At 36.2% G+C, this 21,024-nt stretch overlaps 1 protein-coding gene across 1 annotated transcript; it reads right to left on the reverse strand.

The window, feature by feature from the left end:
* Positions 1–2,538: 2,538 nt before the first annotated feature.
* LOC144442058 (uncharacterized) lies at positions 2,539–19,790 on the reverse strand. Its single transcript, XM_078131329.1, has 14 exons — positions 19,764–19,790; positions 19,057–19,256; positions 18,217–18,391; positions 16,159–16,884; positions 14,885–15,039; positions 14,507–14,593; positions 13,119–13,812; positions 11,707–11,853; positions 10,695–10,859; positions 9,275–9,509; positions 7,604–7,747; positions 7,035–7,196; positions 4,637–4,858; positions 2,539–3,194 (listed from the first exon to the last, which is right to left on the reverse strand). The coding sequence occupies exons 2-14, from the start codon at positions 19,246–19,248 to the stop codon at positions 3,116–3,118; spliced, it is 3,183 nt and encodes a 1,060-aa protein (XP_077987455.1). The 5' UTR covers positions 19,249–19,256; positions 19,764–19,790; the 3' UTR covers positions 2,539–3,115.
* Between the last annotated feature and the right edge of the window lie 1,234 nt (positions 19,791–21,024).

Raw genomic sequence — 21,024 nt, forward strand, 5'->3', positions numbered from 1 at the left:
TAAATCATAATTTTGATGCTTTGTATTGTTTCATTCCATTGACATCACTTTGAGTGTCATTGCTGTAATTATAAAACTTTAAGGTTTGTCGGACCAATTCAGTAAAATTTCTGATTTTTTTTTTATTTTAAACGAATATTTAAAGATTATTATTGTTGTTTTTGAGGAAAATCACTATTTTTGTTTGATAGAGTCAGAAATGTACTTGTGTGTAGATAAAGTGTAACATGAATATCAAGATATTCCCGTCCCTTATTAAAAGAAATATTTTACAGTAACCATCATTTGAAACTCACTGCCAGAGTAACCATCATCAGGAACTCACTGCCAGATTAATACAACAACGGAAACCTCAGTTTCAGCTAACAAAGATAGCCTGAAGACACAAATTAAAACTACTGAAATGACATGTTGATATAAGCTATTGAATGGACATTGGTTTAATTGTACTCACAGAAGGGTGGCATTTCTGATAAGTTCCAGTGTACATTTTTGTTGACTTTCAGTGTTTTACACTATCTTGATTACAGGGTGATTATATCCACACAAATGCTTCGCTATCACCCACTTGTGTAATTTACCACAGTGAACAATAATAGTTTTAGATTGTGTCTATCATGTACCCAATAGTAAGCCGAAAGCTCTGTTTCCACCATAGTTTAATATCTATGTTCACTGCCATGTTGACTTCACTACTTAAATAGTCTTAGTAGTTATACAATAAAAACCAGAAGCACAACATTATCATTGATTGAACCAACAGTCTATTTCTTTTCTTTTTTAAAACATTGCTTACTTAAGTCTGTTTGTCGATATTCAATTTTCCGGTCCCAAAATGCATTGTGCGAGAGGATGGCTTTTATTTTGTTACAGTTAGTCTTGTTTTGTCTTCATTACATTTGAAGTAACATTTTTATCTGGAAATGATGGAAAGATATGTTGACCTCTGATTATGAGTGATTTTATAGAACAAAGACTGAATGCCATCAATGATAAGACAGGGATTTTACAGTTGAACCCTGGGTATGGTCAGGTGACAACCATCCCCTTGAGTAGCATGTGCGCGCAAACCCCTCAGCATGTGCACAATACATGGCATTGTATGGAGAGACGCGCATTGCATCTTGGAACTGGCAACACTATTCGTAAGTCTGTAGTACATGCATGAGTGTGAACTGCAACAGTTATATCCTAGCCAACACAGTTCTTGAGAGACATTCAAAACAACAGTGAACAGCACAGAGGATGGTGAAATAGTTATATTGGCAAAACAGCCATCCCTTGGACAATATTAGTTTCAACACATTCAGTTGTCATGGTCACCATATAGAAATCTTGAAATTTATCATTTTCATATTGTTATATATAATGAAATAATGTACTCATTGTCTGCTGTTTTTCAATAGCGAAATTCACCAGCTGACCTTCAAATTCTCAATAGATTGTACATACAGATTTGTAAATAGGTTTTCTATTTGTACAATGTATGTGTGCTTGTTCATGTATCCCCCCCCCCCCCCTCTCTTTGTAGCTTGTCTATGCTTTTAATTTAATCATGACTAGATCACAATTCGATGCCTTGTATTTCATTCCGTGGGATTCACGTTTTAAGTTGTTGCTAGAACATAACTTTTAACCATTCAATAAAATTTCTGAATTGAATTTGACAAAAGACTTATTGTTGTTGAAAATCATAATTTTTGCCTTGTAAGGGGAGGTTATGTTATGTTATACTTCTGTTTGTTTGTTTGTTTGTGTGTGTGTGTGTGTGTCCGTGTCTGTTTGTCTGTGGATATGAAATTGATATTTCATGATCATTAACTCGTCCCCTTCACACAATATCTCAACCATAACAAAGCACAAGTCCTATAAAGCTAGTTTGCATAGTTTTTAGTTTTTAATGAGTATTTTGCATAAGTGAGTATCTCTCTAAAGAATGCACACCTCAGCGATTCCACAAAATGTGGTACCCTTACATATATCAAGATATTCCCTTCCCTTACCAGAGCAATATTTTACAGTAACCATCGGAAACTCGCTGCCTGATTCATACGACAACGGAAACCTAAGTTTCAGCTAACAAAGACAGACAGGATCTAAAACTATTGTGGCAACATGTTGATATAAGTTATTGAATGGACATTGGTTTAATTGTACTCACAGTAGGGTGGCATTTCTGATAACTTCTGTGATCTTACAGAGTACAATACCTTGATTACAGGGTGATATATATATCTGCACAACAAAGGCTCCGCTATCACCCACTTGTGTAATTTACCACATTGAACAACAATAGTTTTAGTTTGTGTCCATCTCTTATACCCAGTTATAAACCAACAGCTTTGTTTCCACAGTAGATAGCATGTTCACTGCCATGTTAACTTTACTATACTTTATTTAGTAGGTTGCAAATATACAATGAAAAGCAGTACAACATTATTATAATTAAACCAACAGTTTATTTACTTCTTTGTGAAACGCTGCGTAATGAGCATCTGTGTGCCTTATTCATGAGCATGCAGAAATAAAGCCGTTTTTCATCTCATAGCAGATCTCTCAAGATCCCGTGCACGTGAGCCATTGCATCCATAGCAACCACATGAGGGTGGTCAAGCTGAAAGTGTGAAATGCTTAGCAACACTACTGTTCTCAACGTCACCACATATTGCTATGGCGAAAGCTTGACTATGATCACATGTTTAACATAACAATGCTAGGCATATTAGCATATCTCGTAAGGTCTGCAACAAACCATAAAATCTCTTATCGCTTGAGTTTAACATTCTTGAAAGCCAGGTTACACATTTCTGTGAGTTGCTGTTTGGTCTAAAATTGTACATGTGTAAAACAGCACATATTGGTTATAATCCAAATTAGTTTTCAAGTCCACGATTAATTTCAGAAACATTTGACTTTACTCTGTTTTGAGATATTACACTATTGGTGAAGAAGGGAATGCCTCCTTGGTAACGAAATTAGTCCAGTGTGGTTCTCGTAGAAACCGAAATCTGTTTGGGACGTCTATACCTGAATCTGAAAATACCCTTCAATTTGTCTTAGTGCTCTATTCACCTCTTCGAAAACTTGATATTAAGTAAAGGCCGGTCTTCAGTATTTATCTATGTGATGCTCCCATATAGTAATAGTATGGCAAATTCTTGTCAATACGTTTATCATGTTCATAGCAAATTTTCCTGAAAATAAAATTATAGTATACTGTTAGTAAGTGTTATAACTGCAGACTATGGACGAATGGAACCTGTTACAAACATGGAAAGTAAACAACTGAATTGGATTAATAACACTTGGCACAGCATGCTGGAAGTAGAGAGACTTGTATTGCATAAGAACAGTTTTATGGCCATTTTACATAATTGTTAAAGTTCACAAACAAATTTCCAGTTCACCTGGCATTTCATGTACACATAAAGAGGCCATAAAACTGTTCTTATCAAACCATGGTGTGTAAATAAAAGTCTCTGCTGTTCCAACATGTTGAGCCAATTGTTATTAATCTACTTCATTATTTATTTATTTACTTTCCCTGTTTGTAACATGTTCTGATGTTGGCAGTTGTATGTATGACATTAATAAATTGGAACATGTAACATAGCGACATCTAAACCCACAAGTTCTTGTTGAACTACTGTGTCAAAACACTTTTCAGTGAACCCCCCCCCCCCCCCACATAATCAATCAAAGGGACATGGTCAGCAACTCCTGAGTTTTTAATCATTTTTGTTTCCAAATAATAATAATAATAATAATAATTTATTCATTTATCCGCGCAAATTCACAATACGTTTCTATGCGCCTGACAACAGTTTAAAAAAAGTAATAAAAGGATTCTAAAAACTGACAATGTATATTAAAATAAAGGACTTACTGGTGTTCTTTAAAATAAAATAAAGACTCTATGGAGACAAAATCTGAAGGTTACTTATATTATACTATTCACTATCACTTGTCTAACAACCAGCAGTCAGTGACAAAAGTCTTGCTGTATACACTGCACCGATACAGTAGTCTAATGTACATGTATGATGTTATTTTATTCATATAGTATGAGAAAACAGTATCACAGCAGTTAATATGGTGGGAGTTTTGCTAGTGACTATCGGTACTAGTACTCATGAAACAAGTAACAGTGAAAGGTAAAAGAAAGGTAAGTAACCTTTTAATTGAGGGAAAACAAATGTTGAAAACTACAAATTGCAGACCATGCTCCTTTAACCCAGTCCCTTCAGATGCAAGACTTTTTATGCAAAAGAAAAAATCAAGAGACAATAAGAAACAGCATTGACTATGTCTCAGGCTGAGTCTGTTTGTAATTTAATAAATTGCAAAAATATGCTTTAAAAAATGGGTAAAAAGTTGTTATTTTACGAAAAAGGACAAACAATTTACACCTTTATCATGATTTTTCCAATTATTGAGTTCCAATGGAATACATTGTTTCACATCAATTTTTCAAGTAGGAAACCATGATAAAATTGTTTTATGAATTAAAAATCCAAAATAAATACCCAATCCTCATCCATATGGTCACTTTAATTAAGTTATGTTGTACTGGTTGACATGCAGACAAAGAGTGGATTTGGGTATATTGCAAGCTTGAAAAAAAATGACTACAAACCTGTAGTTCTCTTTAAACTTCTTGTTGTCAAATATAGGCCCTATCATCTGATGTAATAGAGATATGAATGACTCCACCTCATCTGATGTACCTGCCCTTGGATGATGTACTGGGGGTAAATTATGATATTGAGAAACTGTTCTTTGCAGTTCTTGGCTTTCAATGTTGGCAATTAGTCCAATAATGACATCTCTTGGTAATCCTTGTATCCCCTCTATAGGTCTAACATAAATAATAAGGCAACAATAAAAAAATGTTTTGTTTCCGATAATATGATTTCAGAAAATAGGGTAGGTAGGTCGGGATTTTATTTCATTTTACATTTTTTAATTGCTTTGACCCAAAGACAAGATACTTGTTGGTCACAATATTTCCATAACAGTTGATGAGGTGTAAAAGAAGTAAATGAAGACAATTATATGTCACCTGTCACCAATCTCGCATTCTGATTGGTCGAAAGCCCTGCAGATACACAGGCGTATTTTTCACCAACAGCCGTATTTTTGCTTGTTGTATCATGTGATCACTGCAACGTCCCCTTGTAAACAAACCAAGTAGAGATTGAGCTATAACCAGCATTTCCAATGCCAAATTTGTTGTCAATCGAACAAAATATCACCGTTGTATACATTGTAACAAGTCTTTGAACTGTACTTTTCATAGTCAAAAATTCCACACACAACCGTGAAAATTCAGTGACGGCGAACGCACGGTTGTCACGCGATCGTAAACACGAATTCCTAAATTTATGAAGGATATGAAAATTACCACCACAGAGGGTGTAATTTTTGCTTAACTAGAACAACAAAGCATATCACGAACATTTATGTACATTTAATGGAATACAGTATGCAAAACAAAGACGCACTCATTTTTCAGCTGATGGTTATAAGTTTGAATATATCGCTGAGTGATATGCAAATAGTAAACACTACGTCATACTACTGAGCAAATGCACACTCTGATTGGACGATAAAGTTAAGGCTAACATGTAAACAACCGCATTGCAGTTATCGGAGTGGTGGATGATACTACGCTCAACAGTATAACGCGGAAGTGATTTTATTTTAAAATGAAACAGCATTTTTAGACATTCAAAAATGAATTCATAGTCACAGCTGACGTATAAGTATGTTATTTGCCAAATACTGTTCCACATCTTGCTGCTCGAGGTAATTTTTCTGGTATAACGGCTCGCCTTCGGCTCTCCGTTATACCAGAGATTCCTCTCGCAGCAAGATATGGGCTGGTATTTGGCAAATAACATATACTTATGTGATTCAGAAGTAGACAAACACACTCAATATGCAGACTGCTGAAATGACATCGTTTCTCTCTGGAATGTTTACAAAAAGTAACCAAAGATACTTTGAGAGAAGTAAATTGTCATAATTTTACATTTTTTGCATAGGGTCAGTCGGGTTATCAGAATTTTTATTTGGCCCGATAGTAATGACAATGTGTGTTTTTTATATAGTGCTTTCCTACTCTGCACTCAAAGTGCTTTACCATGACGTGGATCTATAGCAGCACAGCAGTATTTTTACTTTCTCAGCTTCATACAATCTATTGCAGACTTTATAAGTGCATAGGATTAAAGCATTCACATTACAACCTCTATCCTACCAGGTCCCTGATTATACAACTGGGTTGACTGAGGCACAATCACGGTTCAAACCTTACAAAAGGACTTTAGACATTCAGAAACAAATGGCAGAGATGAGACTAAAACCTGTAATCTGTAGATTCTAAACCAGCCATTCTAACCATTCGTATATCATCACTCCGATGATGAATAAACTGATAAAATTCAAAAATGAAATGGATACTTGAAATCACATGATGAACCATTTGTTATAATCTGGATGCCAACAGTGGTCTAACCACAGACTGGTCAAAGTCCCTAAGCACAGAAAGTTGTTCATCTAATCAGTGAATCCCAACTGTTATAGTGACATAAGTAGCATCCTGAGCTGACAAATATACCATATTTGGTCTTCACATAACTGCCCCAATAAACACTAACTTTATCAGAGACTGTGTTATTGGTTAGAATTTTGTGATTGATTTAACATGTTGTTAATGACTGTGTGGGTGGCTGTGAATGAATTTTAAATGGTATCTCAGGACTTCTAGAGCAACAGCTTTGACTTAAGACTGTGAGTGAAGGTATAAATCGTAACGATACTGTATAGGAACTAGACTGCATATGTTATCATAGAGAAGTGCTGGCATACAAAAGCGTCTACCAATGATCAGTACTTCTACCTTGTTCCACACAGGTACCTTAGTTCATGTGAATATCGGTGTTCTAAATTTACACTTTACAATATTTTTATATTGGGTTGAAATTCAGTTGTGTCTGTTATTTGTATGCTTGGATAAAAATTACATTTACCTATTTACATCCAAGTAAGAAAAGCCAGGTACTTCATTTTGGTAAGGCATCCAATCTTCCAGGATGTAATTCAGTATTCCCTTATTGTAATCTTTCCTTGTTTGGTCACTAATACCATGGACAACTGAGGCTTTGTGCCAGTTCAGAACTATTTCTGCAAATCTAAACAAAACAGGGTTTGTGATTAAAATTTCCCATGGCAACGATGAGCCAGTATGCAACAAAAGAATATATAGATGATGCATATATTAACTTGTATCCTGTTGAACAAAATGTATCAATACCCCCACATACACACCCTTCCCACCCCTCCCACACACAGACATGCCCAGGGATGTAGATAAAGGCCAGTAGTCGATAATACACAACCGACTACTCTGCAGTATTTTGCCTGTTACTTTTTCCCCGATTGTTTAAAAATTCAGTATATGTCTATCATTGAGCAGATTTATAAGTCTCATATTCTATATTAGACTGTAAGATACGTTCCTCATTTACAACAAAAAATAAATAACCACAGCATATTTTGTTGTGAAGGAATTAGGTTGGATCAAAACTAAACAACAAACCTCTTTTCATTGGTATACCCCTCCTCTTCAAAGTAATCAATCAAACCAATGGAAAACATAATTTCACAGTCACCAACAGTTAGATTCCTTTTACCAGTCAAAGCACTTAGTCCAGTTGTTGGATCTTTTATAGCTTTTGTCCATCTATTGTTGGTAAAAATACATGAATACAGTCGAGTCAGGAAATCATCAATCTGATTAAAATCTAATGAAAATGTTGAATAATCATTCATTGTTATTTTACCTTGGTATTTTTGCTTGAATTGACCTTCGTGATACATAATTATGTTTTTGTCTTGATGGCCACCTCTACCCTTCTAGACGTAAATATGTATCACGAAGGTCAATTCAAGCAAAAATACAGAGGTAAAATAACAATGAACAGTTAGCCGACATCTGCATCGGATTTTAATCAGATTGGGAAATCATATACATATACAAATACATGTAGCAATCTGATTAAAATCTGATGTGGTGAATATGGCGTGATTTCATTATTTACCTCCGTTTCCTATGTTGTATTTTTTGTTCCATGCGCGAGTGCCTTCTTCCTGACACAATACCATAGGAGTACACGTTCAAATCCTCTGCATTGAGTAACCCACTCAACCAATGAGAACACGTCTCAGATTAAAAAACTTACAGGTACAGTAACTCAGACCACTCTGTTTGAACAGAGCTGGAGCACACAGCATAAACAAAAATATTATTGACTTAATTTTTTGATTCTGTGAGTAGAAATTTTCATTACTAAGTAAGAACTCAGAGTCCATGAACATTCATTCTCACAAAAATATTATTGTTATTGTTTTGGTGGATTTGTTCATTTTCAATTTCAATCCAGGGGTCTTAACTGTGAGGTAGATTTTGATTGGCTATACATACATGCGAGATTTGAATGTGGACGCCTATGGTATTGAGTCGGATGTAGGAAGGAGGTACTCACTCAAAGAACAAACAACAACAAACAAAGGGCATAGAGGTAAATAAAGAAATCAAGCCATATTCACTACATCAGATTTTAAACATAGTTACAAAATGTTGTTTACCAACCATTCAGGTAACTGTGCTGCGTTGACAGTAGTAGCAGACATGATATATGCTAACTAAAACCTGGTAATGGAATTCCTGATTTTCCAAAGCATTGTATAAATTTCAATAAAAAGGGATAAAATGAAATGACAATACAAGTAGTTTAATGAAGCATATAGACTTTTAACATTTAAAACATCATATGTCAAAAATGTACAGCTAAAATGATGTAGGCTTGGTGTTTCACTCATGGGACATTACGTTTTTGACACAGAGCGAGACACATTTCAACTCTAGACTAACAATAACAGAGACACGATAAACACAGCATGATCCTTTGCCCAATCACATTGAACACTGAAAAGCATTACTATTCTTTCACAATGCAGTAAGAACAGGCTTCTAATGAAAACAGTGCACTTGGACTTGATGATTTTAATGGCTGCAATTGTTTATTTTCTAACTGATAATGAACCTATCAACTTGACTACTTCTACATCCCCACTGTGTATGGCACCTATATAACTGTTTCTTTTGCATTAGAAGTTGTCTGAGAGTGTGTATTAAATGTCATGTCATATGAGTGACACACGAAGCCTACATCATTTTAGCTGTAACATATTAGCTCGGTTTCACTACCTCTGTGCGTCTACATCTGGTATTGTGCCTTTCTTAAGACATGCAGTGAGACGTTTCAGAAGATGGCCATGGTCCTCTGTATCCACAAGGTATTTTTGTGTTTCTGAGTCAAGCGCTGGCACGTATAGATGTTTCTCAAAGTCAATACCATTTGCTGAATATTCATGAATTTTCCAACGGAAGATGTAAGTGGCAAGAATTGACTTCAGACAATCACTCCGAGATTCTGTTTGACCTACGAATACAGAGAATGAAGCTAAATCAATGCAATGCACATTAAGGGGTAAAATCAATTAAGTTCAATTTAGGATTTAAAAAAATAAAATTCTTTGAGTGGGGGGTTTGAATCTGATCATTTTAGATCTCCTACAAAAAGTGATTTCACTTTTAATGTTATCTGTTTTGTACCCCTACACACATATTTGGAACAAATGTCAAATCGAGAAATGGAAAGAATTTTCACTGTAATAAACACATGGTAGTAAAATACATGTTGGGCACGAGGGCTTTGTATTCATAGTACTACACACTAGTACATACTAGTACATACTGATTTGAAATTGATTTGTGGTCTGATAAAATGATCAATTTTGGCCAATTTACTCAGAGAGGGAGGCGTAACTAAAAGATTTTATTTTTTTATCCTACGTTGAACTATTGATCTTGCCCATAAACCACTGAAAGAGTACATATAGACAAATTGAACAGATAAAGCCTAATTCACCCGTCCCCACCCAGTTTTTCATGCTGACCCTAAACTTTTTTTTACACATTCGAGAAAAAAAAAATAAAATCGTGACAATTGTGAAGTCTTGCAAGAAACAGTCGATGCGGAAACTGACATTAACTTAAAAGTGTTCTTCCAATCTGTAATGGCTGTACATCTGATGGAAAGAAACCAATCACACAGAGACCATATGGAAAACAACGGAAAACATAACTACCTGAACTAGACACTCACACATAAAAAAAATATTGACAGACTAAAATAAAAATCTACCTACTCAACCTATTCTAAAATTGAGCGTAATCAGAACCACACAATGTTTTTTGTTAGGCCATACAACATGACTTCATTTTATTGATATATCATGACATGTGTGTGAGTAGTAAAAATTTCAACGTATTCTCAAGCGGTTTTGCACATCAGTAGCATTACTAGATTTGTGTATTAGTTAAAATTGTAGTAGTCGGTAGCATTATTGATATAAAGTAGAGATGATGGGCAATAACAGGTTCAAAGGATGCAAATGTTCATGGAATAATACAGAAGCTTGTGGGAGACAACAAGGGCACACGCCTATATAACAGGGCACAAAACATTAAAGCACGGCGCTGGCCATTAATACCAGGGTGTCACACCCTTCTAAAACCCCTCATGGAGAATAATGTATAACCTCTATTACACATGTTAACATACCTGGTGTCCATGGTTTTGGTTCATACTGATCTGGATACAGTTTTCTCCTGAGTGCAAATATAGCTTCATCAAATGATTTCCGGTTCCCTTCATTGTGTATCACACCTTGTAACCACTTAACATCTTGTAACGGAACTGCCTCGTGTTGGAGGAGAGGAGTGTCTCCTGTAGATATATGTAGATATATACATTTGTATCATTCTGAATAAATGGTATCAACTCTGCTAATAAAAGTTTTAGAAAATTTAAGTCACATCTTGTTTGTAGTATTATTTTTTTCAGGTGGCGAAACAAAGTGACGCACATGGACATACATTTACATGTATGTCCCCATATGACATGTCACCTTTGTGCCAGATTTGAAGACAATTGCATGTCTGAAAAATTATATACTGCACATTGAAGGACATACACACTCATGTACAGACAGGCACCTTAGAAAAGCAGCCCTTTGGGAGAAAAAAGGAGATTCACATTCATTTACACTTTGCCTTCAATTAGGCAGAAAAAAATAATTGTATGTATCCGATAACATGGCCTCAGAAAATAAGTTAGGTAGGTCAGGATTTTATTTTATTCTATTTCATCTTCTCAATTGTCTTTATTTTTTTTAAATATTGCTTTGACCCAAAACCAAATGAAATGTTGGTACAAATACCCCTTCTGATAGTTTGATGAAATATGTAGCCATCACTGGTAAAAGAAAAAAAATTTCCATATGTGACTGTCTAGTTCAGGTAGTTATGTTTTGTTGTTTTCCATATGGTCTCTGTATTATTGGTTTCTTGTCATCAGATATGCAGCCATTACAGATTGGAAGAATAATTTTATATTGTCTTTTTAAGTTGATGTAAGTTTCCGCAGCCACTATCTCTTGCGAGACTTAACCATTTTCATGATTTTATTATTTTTTTCTCGAATATGTAAAAAAAAAATTAGGGTTGGTGTGAAAAACTAGGTGGGGGTCAGGTAACCAGAACCAAACAACTTTTTTAATAGGCCTTATGTGTACCTTCATCCATTGTCAAATACATTTCAATAACATCTTCAGATGTTTGTCTTGCATTGGACTTTGCTTCCATTATAAGCTGTACTATAGACACAGGTCTCTCAGGTCCCATTATCTGCACGGAGTTCCACTCTCTGTCTGATACAAAACCTATAACCAAAAGTTGGACACACATCAGGAAGTGTGCTCACACAGGGATTATATCAATTGTAAGCAAAATAGTACTAGAAGACATGCACAAAAATAACATTCCTAAATGTCATCACATTAGTATGATAATGTGAGCTGGTAACTCCCTTTTTTATGTCGAAAGAAAATTTATCAAAGTGTGTTCTACATATATATGAGTTTGAAGAAAAACGTGTATACTTGCATTTATAATATACCTAGTGATAATGCTGTGCCATGATTCGCTAGAATCAGTCACATGATAGGAAAATAGAATGACTATTTCCCTAGGGAAATAGTTCCATCAACTTTTACATGGTCACGTGACCACCGCGCGTTCACAGCAGGTCAAAATGGCAGCTTCTGACGATGTCGTCTGCCACCGCGAGTTCACAGCATGAGGTATATTATAAAACACATATTGCCTGGCCTATATTTGGGCTATAGCACCTTTGGTCTCGGGAAATAGCATGTGATTCTGGTAACTCACAGTCCCTCGGGTGTAATAAACGGGTGCTATAGCCCGAATGGCCAGGCAATGTCTTCACTGTAAGATTGAAAGAATTTATTAAATGATGGCAATATTACTACCATGTCAGAGGTACATGTAACAAGTGTACACAGAACTTGGTTACTTGAACACTGTGGAAACAATCATTATATAACTGATTGCAGCATCCAATGAATAGATGATGTAGATTTTAGTGACAATAACTTCCAAGTTGCCTTGGTGTTTAATTTAACTTGTGGGACAGGAAGTTTCTAAGAGAAAGCTATACACATTTTAACTCTAGACTAACAATAACAGTGACACAACACCAGTGTGCCCTCTAAACCAATTTGATGTGCCACTGATGTACACAATTTGTAGTGCCGCACTAAGATTTGGTGTTTCCCTATCTTTTACTAGGTGGTGACACACATGAATTCTGTCTGTCTGTCTGTCTGTCTGTCTGTCTGTCTGTCTGTCTGTCTGTCTGTCTGTCTGTCTGTCTGTCTGTCTGTCTGTCTGTCTCTCTCTCTCTCTCTCTCTCTCTCTCTCTCTCTCTCTCTCTCTCTCTCTCTCTCTCTCTCTCTCTCTCTCTCTCTCTCTCTCTCTCTCTCTCTCTCTCTCTCTCTCTCTCTCTCTCTCTCTCTCTCTCTCTCTCTCTCTCTCACTAACTCTCACACTCTCTCTAACACTCCGTTTCTCATGAATGAAACACCTAGGCAAATTCATTTCTCCTGCCAATCATGATTGAACTTACCAACAACTGTCATTCCAATGGCAATCATGCTAGCTTTTATTCGAATCTTAAGGATACGCACTTCGTTGTCTGTGATAACACCATTCCATGACGGCACAACTCGTACAGGTAGCACATATGGTTTCATGTTTCTAAGTTCATCACTTATGATAAAGATCAAAAGGCGATTGGCAGCATCTTTTTCTTTACTGGCAACATTCTTCAAATAGACCTTCATTCTACTCCGGAAAACTGCCAAGGTCTTTGGCATGTCGCCTACCTCACTATCGAAGACTTCAACAGCCTGTCTTAGTTCAGTATTCTCCTTTATCAATTTATCATACCCTTCCAATTCCAAGGCAATGGCAAACAGGCTGTCATCTGACGCACAATATTTTTGTTTCAATTTCTCATACATCAGCTTTGCTCTTTCTTTCTCAGTACACAAGAATGTTTTGTCTTTGTCCAAAGCACTGATCATGGCGATGTAGTCATTTCTCCGATCTCTGTTTCTCTTCATAAACCCATGCACAAGCTTATATTTTTCGATATATAGTTTGTGTGAATTTTGCACCTTGCCATCCTCTAAATCAATGTCTCCACTCTGTTCTCTTCTCATACTCTCTGTCACTTCTTTCTTTATATTGCAAGCATCAGTTTTGATCCACCATCTCCCTTCTGGGTTTGTTTCTTTGACCTTAAGCAACATCTCTACCTATTATAAAAAAATGACAACCGGATGGTCTCAACTCAAAGGGTTCCCAAAAGTTCTGACCAGTGTGCCCTCTCAGCAAACTTGACATGCCACTGACACATACAATATCCAGTGAGACACCAAAATTCAGTGTTCCCCTATCACTTACTATGTGGTGACTCACAAGAAATCCCAATTTTTTCTCATTTTGACTCACAACAACAAAATTTGGCTATCATTCAAGGGCACACTGGTTCTGACTATAGTAGCGTTTGCCCTGGTAACAGAGTCTGGTCAGTAAACATGTGATTATATTAAAAGAGCAAAACCAATCACACCACTTATTTTTTTTTCTTAATGAATAGTTAAAGTGGCACAAGCTTAATGTATATGTTTTTGTTGAGATGTAATTTTTTTCGGCATATTAGTAGTATTCTACTTACGAATGTACATGTATACTTAACCATCACTTGCAATAACTGGACTCAAACCTGGTATTAGGATATAACGTACAAATGGCCCAAGCTCTTGTAACACGACCAAGGGTTACCTCAATGCTTCATCAACCTAGTGATTTACACTGCAGCACCCAATGAATAAGTGATGTAGATTTTAGTGACAATATCTTCCAAATCAAACGTGGCTGAAATATATTTTCATGCAGTCAGAATACAACAAAAACTAAACAGGTGAAAACAATACTAATATGGTTTACCTGATCCGATGTGTCTGGTGTACACTTTGCCTGACTTCTCCTTCTCGTGATGGTTCTGTTACTTAAACCAACTATATTCACTTTAGCCTGAAAAAGATAAGTAGTACTGTAAAAAAAATCTAAAAGCATACTTTGATGCTTTAACATATTCGAAACCGTTAACATGGAAGTAAAACGTTTCAGCTACTCGTTCCACTCACTTGAAACATTCAATATACTATAATGTGAGAATGATTATGGCATCAAAATATGTACACATTTAAAGACCTAATCAGTAATCTGATAAGTGTCAAGACACTGACCCCAGATTGAAAATGAACCCTTTTATAACTTTCAAGAAAGTTATCATGCTAGATCATGAATCAAATTTATACTTACGTCCATAGTCTGCAGTCTAGCTGTTGATCTTTCATATTGTACTGGAGTGATGCCCTGCCAGTGCTGTAATTCTTGTGATGGTAGTCCTTCACGTACTTCTCTGACATCAGTATGGGATATCCCACTCTGAACAGAGTTACATGCTCCCAAGTCACCTGTTGAAACATTTGTTTTCCCATCACATTCTTTCAAGGCTGTGGATGTTATACTTACATGTATAGTTGGACTGGAAACTGATAATTATAGTAAATGTGCATTTTGCTTATATATGTAACATAATACATATATATCTTTTTCCATGAAAATTTGAAATAGCTACATTTTCCCTAATACAGTAGTCTAGTGGTATTTGTGGCATCAAATACTTGGATCAAATCTCAAGATTTCTCTTTACGTCCAGCTCAATGAGGTCCAGAGATGAAATTTCAAATTCAACTTTGATGCCACCTACACAGTCATTAACATTATGTCTTCGTTAATGGTCACTCACAGAATTCTGCCTATAAGTTAGTTACACATGAACAATGTCCAAATATCATAATTATGTTATAATATACATGTACTATGTTTGTCAGCTCATGATGCTACTTATACGTTCTTTACACCATTCTAACAGCTGGGGTTTACTTATTTACATGAACAACTTTTGGTTCATCATTTCTCTTGAGATAGATGGGGTACAGATATGATTCAATACCACTAGCAGATATAGACTACATCTTCACTTACCCCGGTATTACTTCTCCTTCTGACCACATTATACAATGTTCACAATGTACATTCACAATACACGAAGAGAATGACAATGGAGATAATATGATAGCACCCCATGACGCATAAGTGCAAGTGTGGAATACTCGAGTGCTTCCAGTTCTCTGCAGCCATACTTTCCCCCGAGTGCATCCAGCAAGTGAAAGTGCAGTAGAAAACACTATAAGAATGTGTGCAAATACCCAAGTACCCAAACTTGAACTCACTTGGAATGGGGTGCTGTTATTATTCCATATGTTTATCCAAAAAGGGTAAATTTCTGTAAAAATCCCACTGTGAGTGTGAGATCATATGCGCTTTTGAGTAGAATGAAGGATCATACTTGAATTTGCACGCAGGTATGCAATAATCTTTCCAATATTGCACTGCAGCGCAAATACCACTAATACTAATAGTATGCATGTGCATTTGTGCAAGTAATCTCTGTACATATGTAAATAATTATGAGCATTTTGACAGATTTACATATTTTGAACTTACAGAAGTGTATAAGCATTACAAACCTGTGTTTATATTGGATATCTCAATCTTTGCATCTTTACCCCAGCTTTCACCCAGGGTAGATTCAACGGCCATACTCAGTATATCACAAGCTTGAGAATTCTCTGTTTGGTCTAAAGGAGCGACCCCTGAGTTGTCCTCATCCAGATTTGTCCTCACACCAGTGGCGTTTTCGTATTTAAATGTTGGACCACAATGTAAGGCTGCCCATTTCTCACCAAAGTACGTATGCATGGTTTCTAAGTACTTAACATATTCCTCAGAATATCTCACTTGATCAATATAATCAACAGTGAAAAAATGGCAGTTGGTTTCAATTAAGGGGAACGGCATTCTATCCAAAGGCATGCGTGGTCCACTTTCATCAGACCTCGCTGTTCCAATCGAATAGGCAAGTTCATATAGGGTATTCCTTCGCTTGTAATCATGCAGGTTACGAAAGGCACTTACAGAGACTTTCAGAAAGTCATCTGGAACATAGTCACACAGATTTGGATTGGTTTGCTGGAGTTTGTCTTTGTACAATTTGTGCAGAATGTCCCATTGTTGACCATTCGTGAATTTGTTGAAAGTGTTGGCAAATGCCTGGAGCTCGCTAATATTACTACTAGGGTTGCTTTCTGTTTCAATATCATCACAATAATCAATATTAAATGCTTCTTCAGCTTCGTCTAGAGTTTTGAAATTTTCCCGTAGATACTTACGACATCTTTTACGACATGCCATATCTGAAGAAAAAAAAATATATGACTTCAATATTCCCATTTTCTTTTTAATGTAATTTTTTACCAAGTGTAAATTTTTTTCATTTTAGTACATTTATTAGCCTTTCCTAAACAATTTTACACACAGAAAAAAATGAACTACATGGCCTTAGTATTCTCATTTTTTATATTTTTTTTTCTAGTGTCATTTTTTTTCATCTTATTCTTAGTATATTTATTAGCTTAAAAACACAGAAACAAAAATAAACAGAGAGGGAAAAAAAGACAAGAAAAAAACTTTGATGATTTCTTGTCCAAACTATGATTCTCCACCCATTGTAATTCTAAATATTTTCTGCTCTTTCTGTACAAGTCAAGGTCAAAAACTAAATTTTTTTATCAGTGTTTTTTTAAGGGCAGTTAAAGTAGGTAAAATTTACCCGAGTTCCCCTGGATTCCCCACCAAAATTATGTTACAATGTATGTGAACTGTGCCAGTTTTACCAAATTTACCCGTGTGACTGTCTGTTACTGGGGTTCCCAGAGCTTAGCAAGACACTGTTTATGGTGGAGTATTCTCACTCATTAACTTTTAGTGATGAACTACTATTTTACATGTGTTACTAAATTCAATTGTCTTTACAGCTAAAATGATGTAGGCTTGGTGTTTCACTCATGGGACATTACAGCTAAAATGATGTAGGCTTGGTGTTTCACTCATGGGACATTACAGCTAAAATGATGTAGGCTTGGTATTTTACTCATGGGACATTACAGCTAAAATGATGTAGGCTTGGTGTTTCACTCATGGGACATTACAGCTAAAATGATGTAGGCTTGGTGTTTTACTCATGGGACATTACAGCTAAAATGATGTAGGCTTGGTGTTTTACTCATGGGACATTACAGCTAAAATGATGTAGGCTTGGTGTTTCACTCATGGGACATTACAGCTAAAGTGATGTAGGCTTGGTGTTTTACTCATGGGACATTGCATTTTTTGACACAAAGGTAGACATATTTCAACTCTAGACTATCAATAACAGAGACACAATAAACATAGTAGGATCCTTTACCCAATCATATTGAACAGCAATACCCATTGCTATTCTTTCATAGTGCAGTAGATACAGGCTTCTAATGAAAACATTACACATGGACTGTAGGACTTGATCATTTTAATGGCTTCAATTGTTTATTTCCTAACTGCTAATCAACATACCAACTAGACTACTTCCCCACACAGAGTGCACGGCACATATGCAATTGTTTCTTTTGCTTGATGATGCTTTAGTGTGTGTGTAAAAATATCATGTTACAGAAGTGAAACACCAAACCGACATCATTTATCTGTACCTGTTCTCTTATACTTGGAGGTTCCATGACTGATGTATTCCGCACATTTCTCCCAGAAAGAAGACTGTCTTGTGCCTGGCCAAACTGTCGATGTCTCACCACATGGATAGTAAAGGGCTATATACTTGATCAAAAACTTCGTTTCTGCTACCGTCCATGAGTTGATATGCGTTTGCTATGAAACAATATTATAGTTATAAAATTTTTACACAAAACATTTTAGAGTCATCCACAATGGGGCTCAAAATTCAAGTTCTTCTTTGATAGTCCTAGTGGGCTACCAATGTCTGAAAGTGGTAGCCAAAAGATGGCGACCATGCAGTAGTCCCATATTCCTGCACTGAAAACAGAGTTCGTCTATTGAAATGTGTGTGTTATTAAAATACTTTCATGTCAGTATATCTTTTATTCTTTAAACCATTGCACAATTAGTGGTAGCCTGAGTGGGATATCAGTTACAAATTATGGTAACCCCATGACAAGAACTGATAGTCTGTGGACGCTGGACTACTGTTAATTTCGAGCCCTGCACAAAATGCATCAAGATGGCAAACAAAATGTACAGATCTCACAGAGTGTACTATATCTGCTGATGAAAACATTGATATTTTAAAAAATGAATTAAAATAATTACATTTTAATATAAACTTTTTTTCAAAACATTCCTAGGGTGAAATGCTCTTTCATGATCATAATAAAACATGATAATCAGATAAATATAAATTTGTTATCAATAACATTTCATTTATCCCGCATTCAATCTATAAAAATAAATGATTTGAAAAATCTAAAACACCTTGACAAAATACCTTGCTCATCTTGGTTGAGCATGAGACATACCTTTTTCTCTATCTCACGACAGACGTCTTCATACGTCTTTTTCGCACGACCATTATCACTTCCGGTGGATGTTCCAGGAGTAGGTAAACCTGTAGCTGTTACGCCGTCAACGGACTCACAATCGGCCACGGCTGCACATCTCTTTTTGAGAGCGCATGGAGCACTCCCATCAGAAGTATGTGATCGTCGCATTATTTATCCTATCAATCATAAGGATGTGAGAAGGAGAGGAAACAATGAGAATAGCCAGAGTTACGACCAATGTAACCGCATGTTCTGCATGCTCGATGGATAGTGCACATTCGACGATGCGATGCGTCGCCATGTTGAAATCATGATGGTTCGACATCAGTGTTTGACGTCGCCGTACGTACACTTAAATCATGGACGGTTAAGGTTCTTAACGCACAACCTGAACACTAAAAGTTGAAAGTGTCTGAATACAGCCACTTTTTCGTTGAAACCCCGACAATTTTAGTCAAATGGGACAGAAGAAAGCCTTGTTTGTTACAAGTTACAACTTCACTGAAAATAGTCGAACTCGTCTGGTCTTAAAGTTAAAACTCGCTTTTAACATTCTTTTGCAAGTGTTTCAGTCTTATTTAGGTAGTTTGGCATGATACGTAATACATTGCCAACGCCGACTGAAGTGGAGCAAAATTAATTGATGCATAAGTTCAAAAATAGTGAAAACGAAACGTACTCACCAGATTGTTCACATGGGTCAAGCTATCGTTCGCAGGTCACAGTGTCACGTGACACGGTCTCCCCCCCCCCCTCCTCTGCAGGCTGGTGTCAAGTAAATGTTGTGGGTGGGTTGCTTGCGAGTAGTGTTTGTTCTTACTCGTCACATGGACCATAGACCATCCACCAACGCTTTATTGTAGTTAGTTATGCATACGGAAAATATGAACAAATAACAACAACACACATGAACGACAGGCCTAATTAAAAAAAAATTGTGTGGTTCTGATTACGCTCAATTTTAAATTTAGAATAGGTGGGGTAGGTAGATTTTTATTTTATTTTATTAAATATTTGTTTCATGTGTTGGTGTCTAGTTCAGGTTTTCCATTGTTTTCCAAATGGTCTCTGTGTTATTGGTTTCTTCTGATCAGATGTACAGCCATTACAGATTGGAAGAACAGTTTAATATTGTCAGTTTCCTACACCCACTAAGCTTATTTTTCGTGAGACTTCATAATTTTGCGATTATATTATTTTTAGGGTCGGCAGTGACAAACTAGGTGGGGTCGGATAACCGGAACCAAACAATTTTGTTAGGCCTTTAAATCGTTTGTGTCGGATGAGAACTAAAATGGTTCAACTCTACATGTACCCCATCCCCAAGAACAAAAAACAAACAAACAAACAAACAAACAAACAAACAACAACAACACATAAATACTGACAAACATGAACGATGTCTGGAGAATTACTAACAATATGCTAGTATTAGTAATGTTAACGTTTCTATTTAACAAGAATACGTTTTCCAACCGGTTAGACAGCAGATCATGATGTAAACAGTTCTCTCTCTCTCTCTCTCTCTCTCTCTCTCTCTCTCTCTCTCTCTCTCTCTCTCTCTCTCTCTCTCTCTCTCTCTCTCTCTCTCTCTCTCTCTCTCTCTCTCTCTCTCTCTCTCTCTCTCTCTCTCTCTCTCTCTCTCTCTCTCTCTCTCTCTCTCTCATTTGTACACACAGACATTAAACATTTCGTGTCAGGCAGTTCTCACCAGTTTTCTTAAAACATTTTTTTTGAAATTTTCAAACCGTGGAATACTGTTACTGATTTGTAAGAGCCAAAGTCTGGGCATACATATGAGAGGATTATGCAGCACAAGCTTGACCTTCGCCCACGTTCAAATGGTGTACGTAACAAATTTGACTGTTCCATTCATGCAAGGGCGCGTCCTAACGAACTACGAATTTCAGCGTCTGTGCACTTTCGAAACCTTTGACGCCTTAG

The sequence above is a fragment of the Glandiceps talaboti genome, chromosome 11 (genome assembly GCF_964340395.1).
Source record: "Glandiceps talaboti chromosome 11, keGlaTala1.1, whole genome shotgun sequence".
Taxonomy (NCBI): Eukaryota; Metazoa; Hemichordata; class Enteropneusta; family Spengelidae; genus Glandiceps; species Glandiceps talaboti.